We start from the raw sequence: 13,666 nt of genomic DNA, 5'->3' as shown, positions 1-13,666 counted from the left end.
GGAGAAGGCAGGAGAATGGGGTTAGGAGGGAGAGATGGGTCAGCCATGATTGAATGGCTGCGTAGACTTGATGGGCCCAATTCTGCTCCTATAACTTGTGAACATGAGATTGTGCCAACCAACCATCACCCCGCACTCTAGCACTGTCCTACACACTAGACTTTAGAGATACAGCGTGGAAACAGGCCTTTCCTTTAGAAGGATGAGAGGAGATCTTATCGAAACGCATAAGATTATTAAGGGGTTGGACACGTTAGAGGCAGGAAATATGTTCCCAATGTTGGAGGAGTCCAGAACCAGGGGCCACAGTTTAAGAATAAGGGGTAGGCCATTTAGAACTGAGATGAGGAAAAACTTTTTCAGTCAGAGAGTTGTGAATCTGTGGAATTCTCTGCCTCAGAAGGCAGTGGAGCCCAATTCTCTGAATGTATTCAAGAGAGAGATAGATAGAGCTCTTAAGGATAGCGGAGTCAGGGGGTATGGGGAGAAGGCAGGAACGGGGTACTGATTGAGAATGATCAGCCATGATCACATTGAATGGCAGTGTTGGCTCGAAGGGCCGAATGGCCTCCTCCTGCACCTATTGTCTATTGTCTTTCGGCCCACTGAGTCCACACCTAGTGTATCATCCCGTACACTAGCACTATCCTACACACTAGGGACAATTTACAATTGTACCGAAGCCAATTAACCTACAAACCTGGAGGTCTTTGGATGTGCAGGGTTCCTTTTCTCCAGAGTTGCTGCCTGACCCACTGAGTTACTCCAGCATTCTGTGGGTAGACACAACCCATTCCTTCTCTCCAGAGTTGCTGCCTGACCCGCTGAGTTACTCCAGCATTTTGTGCCTACCTTCGGTTTAAACCAGCATCTGCTGTTTCCTTTCCTACAAACTGAAACTAAGACTGCTCCGGCTTTGCCCGCCCTCGGTCAGAGACATGAACCCGCTGCCAAGTTGCCTGGGTGAGATTATTCACTGCACGTTCTCTTCTGCAGGCCTTTATGTCCTCCAACGCTGCGTTCACCGACCTCGCTGAGATTGTGTCTCGCATTGAGCCTCCAAAGACCTACAACGTGGCTGACGGTAAGTTGGGCACTTTCCAAAACCACTTGGGTCAGAGTTTCTTTCACTCCACTTTCCATTGGATGCCTGCCAGCAAACACCAGCCAAGCCTGGCCTGTAAACTATCAGCGTTTTCTCTGCGGTTGTCATTTAGTTTAGCTTACAGATCCAGCGCGGAAACAGGCCCTTCAGTCCACCGGGTCCATGCCGACCAGCGATCCCCGATACACACTGAGCAATAGGGACAATCTTACCATTTTTACTAACCTGCAAACCTGTGTTTCTTTAGAGTGTGGGAGGAAACATGACATCCAGACTCCTGCCCTCAATACCATGAGTGACGAAGCCAAACACCTCCTTTACCACCTTGTCCACTGGTGCGGCCTCCTTCATTGAATTGAATTGAATAGGTTTATTGGCCAAGCATGTGCACGAACAAGGAATGTGTCTTGGTGTTCCGCTCGCAAGTAACAACACGAACATACAGTGAACAATTGAGAATAAAGCATGAAGCATTACAACATTAAGAATACAACATGATAGTTTAAACATGGAATATGTATCTGCACTCCTTGGCCTTTGTGCGCCACAATGCTCCCTAGGACACTGCCATTTTGTTCCTTAAAGGGCAAGTGGGTGAAGTTGACAGGGGAAAGTGTAAGAAGTGTAGATTTCTACAAATCGTTTAACTTCTATATAAGCGTTTTATTACAAATACAATGCAGAGAGCAAGTGAGGAATCCTCTGCATGGCACACCTCATGGTTACCAAGTGAAACGGATTTAATCAGCAGCGTAATACAGGTAACACCACCAAAACCAGGCATGGACCATAGATCGGGTCAACAAATCAAAAGTCAGGCATGGATCAATCTGCCTAGGGGATTGATCTACAGAAAGGAATGGAAGAATGGGAAGGAAGGGTGAGGTTGGTAGTGTAGGACAATTCTTGTGTAAAGTGGCCAGATTCAGTGCAACAAACTCACTAGCTCTTGCCTTTGCTAATTTGTGGTCCATGATCTGCTGCCGCCACGCTCGGCTTCCATCTGTGTCCGGGCCCTGACACAGAGAGGGTTTGTTTAGTTTAGCGACACAGCGCGGAAACAGGCCCACCAGGTCCGCACCGACCAGCGATCCACGCTCACTAACACTACCCACACACACAATAGACAATAGGTGCAGAAGTAGGCCATTCGGCCCTTTGAGCCATTCGGCCACCCACCAAGAGGCCCCATCTCTGTCAGTCCCATTTGCCCACATTCAGTGTGATCATGGCTGATCATTCACAATCAGTACACGTTCCTGCCTTCTCCCCACACCCTCTGACTCCGCTATCCTTACGAGCTCTATCCAGCTCTCTCTTGAATGCATCCAGAGAATTGGCCTCCACTGCCTTCTGAGGCAGAGAATTCCACCTCTCTGAGTGAAAAAGTTTTTCCTCATCTCCGTTCTAAATGGCCTACCCCTTATTCTTAAACTGTGGCCCCTGGTTCTGGACTCCCCCAACATTGGGAACATGTTTCCTGCCTCTAGTGTGTCCAATCCCTTAATGATCGGCCTTGATCACATTGAATGGCGGTGCTGGCTCGAAGGGCTGATTGGCCTGCACCTATTGTCTATTATCCCACACTGATTGGCCAATAAACACATGATTGGCACATGCTTGGGCCAATAAACAATTTCACGTTGATACCAAGCCAAACAACCTGCAAACCTGCACGTCTTTGGAGTGTAGGAGGAAACCGAGGAAGAAAACCCACGCAGGTCACGGGGGGGGGAGGTCCAAACTCCATACAGACAAGCGCCCGTGGTCGGGATCCAACCGGGGTCTGTGGCGCTGTATGGCAGTAGCTCCACCGTGCCACCCTGAGTCCTGACGTCCCTCAGTGTCATTGAAGCACTTTTCCCTTCTCCTTGTCTGGTCACGGCAGAAGAGTCGGACTATCTGACCGAGTACGAAGATGATATAATGGATGCTATGAGGGATGACGAAGACGACGAGGACCTGCTGGACGATCAGGAATATCCCGACCAAGATCATTCTGCCATGGAGTGGAACATGGAGCCGGTAGGTGACAAATATATCACTCACATTGTCGAATTTCCACAAGGAAGCAGTCCCTGCACCCCGACTCCTTCATGCCCACCAAGATGCCCCATCTCTGCCAGTCCCATTTGCCCACATTTGCTCTTTAGACTTTTGAGATACAGCGAGAAAAAAGCCCCCTTCGTCGCACCGAGTCCGCACCGACCAGCCCCCCTCCCCCCCCCCCCTCATACGCTAGCACTATCCTACACACGAGGGACAATTTACAGTCTTTAGCGAAGCCAATCAACCTGCAAACATGCACGTCTTTGGAGTGGGGGAGCACCCGGAGAAAACCCACGCAGGTCACGGGGGCAACGTACAAACTGCGTACGGACAGCACCCGTGGAACCCAGGTCTCTGGCGCTGTGAGGCAGCAACTCTACCGCTGCGCCACCGTGCCGCCCTTTGCACGATCTTGCGTGATTGCAATTCAAGTGATGATTGAACGGCGGAGTAGACTTGATGGACCAAATGGACTCATTCAGCTCCTTTCCCCTTTGGTCATGAAGTCCAAAGTTATAAAAATGTAGGGTCTTAACTTGCCATAAATGCCCGTTGTATTTCATATGAAGAAAGACTGGATAGACACGGCTTGTACTCGCTGGAATTTAGAAGATTGAGGGGGGATCTTATAGAAACTTACAAAATTCTTAAGGGGTTGGTCAGGCTGGATGCAGGAAGATTGTTCCCAATGTTGGGGAAATCTAGAACAAGGGGTCACAGTTTAAGGATAAGGGGGAAGTCTTTTAGGACCGAGATGAGAAAGTTTTTTTTCACACAGAGAGTGGTGAATCTGTGGAATTCTCTGCCACAGAAGGTAGTTGAGGCCAGTTCATTGGCTATATTTAAGAGGGGGTTAGATGTGGCCCTTGTGGCTAAAGGGATCAGGGGGTATGGAGAGAAGGCAGGTACGGGATACTGAGTTGGATGATCAGCCATGATCATATTGAATGGCGGTGCAGGCTCGAAGGGCCGAATGGCCTACTCTTGCACCTATTTTCTATGTTTCTATGTTGTTGCCCTGGCGGTCTTGGATCGAGGGGCATTTGTGTAGCACAGCGGGTAAAAGCACCAGGTTTCACGCTGCTACTCACCAGTAATCCCCAGCCAACCTACACACTGCCACACACCACAGTGATGCCCCACACACACACACACACACACACACACACACACACCGGCTACTGGGGCTGCTTCCATGTTAAAAGACACGCTGGGGGCAGGGAACATGTTCCCGGTGATGTGTAGGAAAATAACTGCAGATGTTGGTACAAATCGAGGGTATCATAAAATGCTGGAGTAACTCAGCGGGTCAGGCAGCATCTCTAGAGAGAAGGAATGGGTGACTTTGCGGGTCCGAAGAAGGGTCTCGACCCGAAATGTTGCCCATTCTTTCTCTCCAGAGACGCTGCCTGACCCACTGAGTCACTCCACCATTTTGTGATGCCTTTGATATGTTCCCGATGTTGGGGGAGTCCAGAACCGGGGGCCACAGTTTAAGAATAAGGGTTAGGCCATTTAGAACGGAGATGAGGAAAATCATTTTCACCCAGAGAGTTGTGAATCTGTGGAATTCTCTGCCTCAGAAGGCAGTGGAGGCCAATTCTCTGGATGCTTTCAAGAGAGAGTTAGATGAAGCTCTTAAAGATAGCGGAGTCAAGGGATATGGGGAGAGACAATAGACAATAGGTGCAGGAGGAGACCATTCGGCCCTTCTAAATGGCCTACCCCTTATTCTTAAACTGTGGCCCCTTGTTCTGGACTCCCCCAACATTGGGAACATGTTTCCTGCCTCTAACATGTCCAACCCCTTAATAATCTTATATGTTTCGATAAGATCTCCTCTCATCCTTCTAAATTCCAGTGTACACAAGCCTAGTCGCTCCAGTCTTTCAACATATGACAGTCCCGCCATTCCGGGAATTAACCTAGTGAACCTATGGCGGGACTGTCATATGTTGAAAGACTGGAGCGACTAGGCTTGTATACACTTGTATACACTGCCTCAATAGGGCAGGAACGGGGTACTGATTGTGGACGATCAGCCATGATCACGGTGAATGGTGGTGCTGGCGCGAAGGGCCAAATGGCCTCCTCCTGCACCTATTGTCTATTGTCCAAAAACCATGATCCAGGTACCAGGGACAAAATACAGAACCGTATCCCAGCATGCATCTGCTTGGGGAAATTCAATGGGGAAGTGAAGGGGGAAGGGCGGCTGTGGTCACTGGCTCTGCAAATGTTGTACCTGACCAGGCCCTGCTTTGCTGCCATTTATTCACTGTGAGCTCAACAGTTTGAGCTGTGCACAAAAGAGCAAGTGATTTTATCTTGTAGATTGTGATATACACCGTGATCGCAGTCAATGCATCAGGATCAGCAGTTAGTTTTAATCAGCACTTAACTTCCTTTACCGTAACGGCACCACAGAACCAGCGCAGTTCATCGTTGCAACCCTCTGTGGTCTGTCTCCGAGCTTGTCACACGCGAGCGAGCAAGACCATCTAGTCGGGAACTGGGTTTGAACTATCTGGCATGAAATCAAGCCACCATCTCCAAATTTGCATTATAAAGAGGCTGAGGGCATAACTGATAGCAGTTCAGGTCAAGTCAAGTCAAGTCAAATTTATTTGTCACATACACATACTCGATGTGCAGTGAAATGAAAGTGGCAATGCCTGCGGGTTGTGCACAAAAAGAATCACACGACATGCATAGGTAGGGCACTTTGTCAGAATCTTTTTTCCAGAGTGGAAATGGCAGGTGCTAGTAGGATTGCCAACTGTCCCGTATTAGCCAGGACATCCCGTATTTTGGGTTAAATTGGTTTGTCCTGTGCGGGACCGCCTTGTCCCGTATTAGGCCCCGGGGGCGCTGTAGGCCCGAATGCTGCAGGCCTGGACAGTGTAGGCCCGGACGCTGTAGGCCCGGACGCTGTAGGCCCGGACGGTGTAGGCCCAGACGGTGTAGGCCCGGACAGTGTAGGCCCGGACAGTGTAGGCCCGGACATTGTAGGCCCGGACAGTGTAGGCCCGGACGCTGTAGGCCCGGACAGTGTAGGCCCGGACAGTGTAGGCCCGGACAGTGTAGGCCTGTCATATCATATCATATCATATCATATACATACAGCCGGAAACAGGCCTTTTCGGCCCTCCAAGTCCGTGCCGCCCAGTGATCCCCGCACATTAACACTATCCTACACCCACTAGGGACAATTTTTACATTTACCCAGCCAATTAACCTACATACCTGTACGTCTTTGGAGTGTGGGAGGAAACCGAAGATCTCGGAGTAAACCCACGCAGGTCACGGGGAGAACGTACAAACTCCTTACAGTGCAGCACCCGTAGTCAGGATCGAACCTGAGTCTCCGGCGCTGCATTCGCTGTAAAGCAGCAACTCTACCGCTGCGCTACCGTGCCTGAGCGACTAGGCTTGTATACACTTGTATACACTGCCTCAATAGGGCAGGAACGGGGTACTGATTGTGGATGATCAGCCATGATCACGGTGAATGGTGGTGCTGGCGCGAAGGGCCAAATGGCCTCCTCCTGCACCTATTGTCTATTGTCCAAAAACCATGATCCAGGTACCAGGGACAAAATACAGAACCGTATCCCAGCATGCATCTGCTTGGGGAAATTCAATGGGGAAGTGAAGGGGGAAGGGCGGCTGTGGTCACTGGCTCTGCAAATGTTGTACCTGACCAGGCCCTGCTTTGCTGCCATTTATTCACTGTGAGCTCAACAGTTTGAGCTGTGCACAAAAGAGCAAGTGATTTTATCTTGTAGATTGTGATATACACCGTGATCGCAGTCAATGCATCAGGATCAGCAGTTAGTTTTAATCAGCACTTAACTTCCTTTACCGTAACAGCACCACAGAACCAGCGCAGTTTATCGCTGCAACCCTCTGTGGTCTGTCTCCGAGCTTGTCACACGCGAGCGAGCAAGACCATCTAGTCGGGAACTGGGTTTGAACTATCTGGCATGAAATCAAGCCACCATCTCCAAATTTGCATTATAAAGAGGCTGAGGGCATAACTGATAGCAGTTCAGGTCAAGTCAAGTCAAGTCAAATTTATTTGTCACATACACATACTCGATGTGCAGTGAAATGAAAGTGGCAATGCCTGCGGGTTGTGCACAAAAAGAATTACACGACATGCATAGTTAGGGTACTTTGTCAGAATCTTTTTTCCAGAGTGGAAATGGCAGGTGCTAGTAGGGTTGCCAACTGTCCCGTATTAGCCAGGACATCCCGTATTTTGGGTTAAATTGGTTTGTCCTGTGCGGGACCGCCTTGTCCCGTATTAGGCCCCGGGGGCGCTGTAGGCCCGAATGCTGCAGGCCCGGACAGTGTAGGCCCGGACGCTGTAGGCCCGGACAGTGTAGGCCCGGACAGTGAAGGCCCGGACAGTGTAGGCCCGGACAGTGTAGGCCCGGACATTGTAGGCCCGGACAGTGTAGGCCCGGACGCTGTAGGCCCGGACAGTGTAGGCCCGGACAGTGTAGGCCCGGACAGTGTAGGCCCGGACGTTGTCCGGACAGTGTAGGCCCAGACACTGTAGGCCCGGACAGTGTTGGCCCGGACAGTGTTGGCCCGGACAGTTAGTTCCGGAGGCTTGGGCACCGCCTAATGGAGGTTGCGTAGCATCCAGGCCCGGGCGGCCGCCATTAGTGGAGCGGGAGCACGTAGCCGCTGGCTGGGTGAGGTCACATGGGACGCGGGGCGGTGACGTCACCTTGTCCCCTATTTGGGAGTGAGATAGTTGGCAACCCTGGGCGCTGGAGGACGTGGCTTTAAGGTGAGAGGGGGGAAGTTTAAAGAAGATTACAAATCAAAGTTTTTATTACACAGAGGGTGGTGGGTGCCTGTAATGTGCCAAAGATGGTCATAGAGTCTAGGAGCATGGAAACAGGCCCTTAGGCCCAACTTGCCCACACCGACCAACATGTCCCATCTACACATCTGCCAGCGTTTGGCCCATATCCCTCTAAACCTGTCCTATCCACGTCCCTGGCTAAATGTTTCTTAAACGTTGCGATAGTCCCTGCCTCAACTACCTCTTCCAGCAGCTCGTTCCATACACCCACCACTCTTTGTGTGAAAAAGTGACCCCTTTTACAGACTCCTATTAAATGCTTGTGGGCTGATGGACCCTTTTCCAATGTTGTACGTTGCCTGTTAATAATGGAAAATATCATAATTAACATTGCCAGGCAAGGAATCGGAGCAGTGGATGCAAATACTTCGATCAGCTCAGCACAGTGCCTCCTCACTGGTGTAATCTTGGGGATGTGGAATGAAGTAATTTATTCACAAAATGCTGGAGTAACTCAGCAGGACAGGCAGCATCTCGGGAGAGAAGGAATGGGTGACGTTTCGGGTCGAGACCCTTCTACAGTCTGAAGAAGGGTCTCGACCCGAAACGTCACCCATTCCTTCTCTCCCGAGATGCTGCCTGACCTGCTGAGTTACTCCAGCATTTTGTGAATAAATCGATTTGTACCAGCAGCTGCAGTTATTTTCTTGTGGAATGAAGTGATATTGTTTCACCTTCCCATGTCTCGGCAGGATGAAGAACCCGATCTCAGGAACCGCAGGCCTGTCTACACCAGTGACCAATTCCCCTCTTCACCCGACAGTGAAGCTTAAAGACGGTTGCAGACGACCTGCGCTGCGTGCTTACCCGACCGAACGTGCAGCCCGCAGTTCAACAATGGAGCTAAGCTAAGCAAAGGAATCTACAAAGTTATGCCGTTGAACGAGGGGCATCTTTCCCGGCGGTCTGGGAATGAGTGTTGCTTTTTTATATTACACTTCCTTCCTCCTCTTTCATTCCAAGAGCTGTTCATACAAAGCACCCAATCTACAGATGGCACAATCAACTGCAGTCCGTGGAGTTTGTGGTTACTTGTGCTGTGGCCGTTTCCTCAGGTATTGATCGGCTCGATCGGGTTTTCCCCCAGGGGGAAGTGCCCTGCTCCCTCCTGAGTGTGAGGGGGATCGAGAGACCCACAGCAGGGGTCTGTGTCTGTTCCTTGTTGCTCTCCTCTCCGGCCCCCACCACTGGCTGGGCTGGGCTGGGCTGGGCTGGGCCGGGCCGGGCTGGGCTGGGCTGGGCCGGGCCGGGCTGGGCTGGGCTGGGCTAGGCCGGGCTGGGCTTGCCCGCTCCGTGAAGCTGGGCTGCTGTTCCTCCTGCAAGGACCCACACAGGGAAAAGGAACTGAGTTGTAAACGTTGCACTGATCGCTGGCGGACGGCTTTGTTGACTGCCCCCTGGATCAATAGACAATAGGTGCAGGAGGAGGCCATTCGGCCCCTCGAGCCAGCACCACCATTCAAGGTGATCATGGCTGATCATTCTCAATCAGTACCCCGTTCCTGCCTTCTCCCCATACCCCCTGACTCCGCTATCCTTAAGAGCTCAATCTAGCTCTCTCTTGAATGCATTCAGAGAATTGGCCTCCACTGCCTTCTGAGGCAGAGAATTCCACAGATTCACAACTCTCTGACTGAAAAAGTTTTTCCTCATCTCAGTTCTAAATGGCCTACCCCTTATTCTTAAACTGTGGCCCCTGGTTCTGGACTCCCCCAACATTGGGAACATGTTTCCTGCCTCTAACGTGTTCAACCCCTTAATAATCTTATACGTTTCGATAAGATCTCCTCTCATCCTTCTAAATTCCAGTGTATACAAGCCTAGTCGCTCCAGTCTTTCAACATACGATAGTCCCGTCATTCCGGAAATTAACCTAATGAACCTACGCTGCACGCCCTCAATAGCAAGAATATCCTTCCTCAAATTTGGAGACCAAAACTGCACACAGTACTCCAGGTGCGGTCTCACTAGGGCCCTGTACAACTGCAGAAGGACCTCTTTGCTCCTATACTCAACTCCCCTTGTTATGAAGGCCAACATTCCATTGGCTTTCTTCACTGCCTGCTGTACCTGCATGCTTCCTTTCAGTGACTGATGCACTAGGATCGTTCTGCCCGCGATCGGTGGTCCCACTGTACGGAGATGAAGCCCAAACTCTCAGCTCACACATTGTGCTTGTGTAGGAAGGAAACTGCAGAGATTGGTTCACACTAAAGACGGGCACAAAATGGTGGAGTAACTCAGCTGGTCAGGCAGCACCTCTGGAGAAAATGGACAGGTGACGTTTTGGGTCGGAACCCTTCTTCAATCAAAGATAGAGGTTGGGGGTAGGCAGCTTTCCAACCCAGCGGTATGAACGTTGATATCTCTCATTTCACGTAACCCCTGCATTCCCTCCCCCCCCCCCCCCCCCCTGTCCTCTGTCCACCCTAGACATCCCACCAGTTCCACTGTTCGCATGCTTGTGTCCCTCTCGCTAGCACATCGTCCCCAGCCAACAATGGGCCATTGTGGGCTCCACCCTTCATAGCAAACAGAAAATATGTGCAGGAGGAGGCCTTTGAGCCAGCACCGCCATTCATTGTAATCATGGCTGATCATCCACAATCAGTAACCCGTGCCTGCCTTATCTCCATATCCCTTGATTCCAACAGCCCCTAGAGCTCTATCTAACTCTCTTTTAAATTCATCCAGTGAATCGGCCTCCACTGCCCTCTGTGGCAGAGAATTCCACACATTCACAACTCTCTGTTTTTTCTCATCTCAGTTTTAAATGGCCTCCCCTTTATTCTTAGACTGTGTGGCCCCTGGTTCCGAACTCTCCCAACGTTGGGAAAATTTTTCCTGCATCTAGCTTGTCCAGTCCTTTTATAATTTGGTATGTTTCTATAAGATCCCCTCTCATCCTTCTAAACTCCAGTGAATACAAGCCCAGTCTTTCCAATCTTTCCTCATGTGACAGTCCCGCCATCCCGGGGATTAACCTGGTGAACCTACGCTGCACTGCCTCAATAGCAAGGATGTCCTTCCTCAAATTAGGAGACCAAAACTGCACACAATACTCCAGGTGCGGTCTCACCAGGGCCCTGTACAATTGCAGAAAGACCTCTTTACTCCAATACTCAAAGGTCTATACTCAAACTTCCTGCGGTCATTTGTTGCTGGTCCTGTGTTGTTCTGCCATTTTCCCACCTCCAGTTTCCACCCTCCTCATCCCACCGCTACCCTTCATTCTGAAGTAGATATCCGACCCGAAATGTCACCTCTTCCTTTTCTCCAGAGATGCTGCCTGACCCGCTGAGGTACTCCAGCATTTTGTGTCTATCTCAGGCATTGTGTTTACAATGTGTTCACATTCTCCTTCCCCCCTCTCTCTCTTTCTCCCTCTTTCGTTCTCTCTCTTTCGTTCTCTCTCTCTCTCTCTCTCTCTCTCTCTCTCTCTCTTTCCCTCTTTCATTCTCTCTCTCTCTCTCTCTCTCTCTCTCTCTCTCTCTCTCTCTCTCTCTCTCTCTCCGCTCTCTCCCTCCCTCCCTCTCTCCCTCTCCCTCTCTCTCCCTCTCCCTCTTTTCCCCCCTCTCTCTCTCTTCCCCCCCTTTCTCTCACTTCCCCTCCTTTCTCTCACTTTTCCCCCCTTTTCTCTCTCTCTCTCTCTCTCTTTCTCTCTCTATATCTCTATCTTTCTATCTCTATCTATCTCTCTCTCTATGTTATCTATCTCTCTATCTCTCTCTATCTATCTGTCTCTATCTCTCTCTATCTCTCTCTCTCTGTCTCTATCTATCTCTCTCTATCTGTCTCTATCTCTCTCTCTATCTCTCTTCCTTTCTCTCTCTTCCTTTCTCTCCCTCCCCCCTCTCTCTCCCCCCTTCTCTTTCTTTCCCGGTCTGGTCTGTATTGAAAGTCTCAGTCATGTGTGCCCATTGGATCTAGTTAGCTCAGACTGGAAGGGTTGCTGGAGAGCTCCCTGCTGTCTCACTGTGAGGCCCTGCTTTTCCACACTAGCATGCCTGTCGGGCACCTCGATAGGATGCACAAACTAACCAGGTGGGAGAAAAGATTAAAAAACTGAAGCAAGTGATTCATCGGACAGCAGGTTCAAAAACGGCAGCAACAAAACTACCCAGACAGATGCCGCCTGCTGGATGGCCTGGGAGAGCGAACTGTCTGAGGGAGGTACATCTGTCCTGGGTCAGGTGGGCTCTCAGTAACACATCGCCCCACTGGACAGCACTGTCTCCCTGGGCACTGGTGAATGAGTCTGGGCACTGGTGAATGAATGAGTCTGGGCACTGGTGAATGAGTGAGTCTGGGCACTGGTGAGTGAGTCTGGGCACTGGTGAATGAGTGAGTGTGGGCACTGGTGAATCAGCCTGGGCACTGGTGAATGAGTGAGTCTGGGCACTGGTGAATGAGTGAGTCTGGGCACTGGTGAATCAGCCTGGGCACTGGTGAATGAGTGAGTCTGGGCACTAGTGAATGAGTGAGTCTGGGCACTGGTGAATCAGCCTGGGCACTGGTGAATGAGTGAGTCTGGGCACTAGTGAATGAGTGAGTCTGGGCACTGGTGAATCAGCCTGGGCACTGGTGAATGAGTGAGTCTGGGCACTGGTGAATGAGTGAGTCTGGGCACTGGTGAATCAGCCTGGGCACTGGTGAATGAGTGAGTCTGGGCACTGGTGAATGAGTGAGTCTGGGCACTGGTGATTGACCGTGGGCACTGGTGATTGAGCCTGGGCACTGGTGAATCAGTCTGGGCACTGGTGAATCAGTCGGCACTGGTGAATCAGCCTGGGCACTGGCCCAGTGATGATGCCAGAATGTTCATTTACCTGATCATGAGGTTGAGACGTTTAATTTTTGTTATAAACTGCGGGGAGCTGTCAGATCACAGCACTTTGTAGGGGCCGGCCTGTACTGGGTAAGGCAAGCCAATGGCACAGCAGGTAGACCCACTGCCTCGCTTCACCTGAGACCCGGATTCGATGCTGACCACGGACGCTGTCCGTGTGGAGTTTGCACGTTCTCTTCTCCCCCGTGACGGCGTGTGTTTCCTCCGGGTGCTCCGGTTCCATCCCAAAGACATGTGGGTTTGGGGGTTAATTGGCCCTCTGTAAATTGCCCCCCAGTGTGCAGGGAGTGGATGAGAACGTGGGATAACATGGATAACAGTGTGTGAACGGGTGACCGATGGTCGGCGTGGACTCGATGGGCCGAAGGGCCTGTTTCTGTGCTGCATTATTCAATCCACCATATTGGGGCTGGGTGCTGAAGGGTGGGGGTGCGGCGTATAAGGGCATACACAGGCGTGGGGGAGGGAGGGAAGGTGCTGGGAGCAGAGTGGGGGAGGGAAGGGGCTGGGCAGGAGAGAGTGGGGGGCATTGCTCTGGGGTACTGAAGGCCCTTCCCTCTCGCTCACTGGGGTAAGGGGTTGGTGCTGGTCACCGTGTGGCCTCGGTCAATGACTGCCGAGACTGAGGTAGACACAGGGGGGACGGAGAGACTGGCACACCCGCCAACCGGTGAGAGACTGCCAGTCGCCATAGTCCTCCTTTCCCCCAGCACTCCCAAACTAATGACGCCACGTTCAGCCGAACTTTCCCAACATAACCAAACGCTATCTACACTGATCA

The 13,666-nt window shown here is 51.2% G+C and overlaps 1 protein-coding gene across 3 annotated transcripts in view; it reads left to right on the top strand.

Moving 5' to 3' along the window:
• The window catches only part of LOC144610716 (patatin-like phospholipase domain-containing protein 6), a 165,972-nt gene extending 152,636 nt beyond the window's left edge, over positions 1 to 13,336 (top strand). For all 3 annotated transcript variants that reach the window (XM_078429624.1, XM_078429625.1, XM_078429622.1), the window contains 3 exons: positions 997 to 1,084; positions 2,994 to 3,130; positions 8,729 to 13,336. In XM_078429624.1, coding sequence (XP_078285750.1) covers positions 997 to 1,084; positions 2,994 to 3,130; positions 8,729 to 8,809 — 306 coding nt within the window. In that variant the 3' untranslated portion in view covers positions 8,810 to 13,336. The remainder of the gene's footprint in view (positions 1 to 996; positions 1,085 to 2,993; positions 3,131 to 8,728) is intronic.
• The last annotated feature ends 330 nt before the right edge of the window (positions 13,337 to 13,666 follow it).

The sequence above is a fragment of the Rhinoraja longicauda genome, chromosome 37 (assembly GCF_053455715.1).
Source record: "Rhinoraja longicauda isolate Sanriku21f chromosome 37, sRhiLon1.1, whole genome shotgun sequence".
NCBI classification, from domain to species: Eukaryota; Metazoa; Chordata; class Chondrichthyes; order Rajiformes; family Arhynchobatidae; genus Rhinoraja; species Rhinoraja longicauda.
Note: the sequence above shows the minus strand (reverse complement) of the source record. Positions and strands in the feature narration are given on the sequence as shown.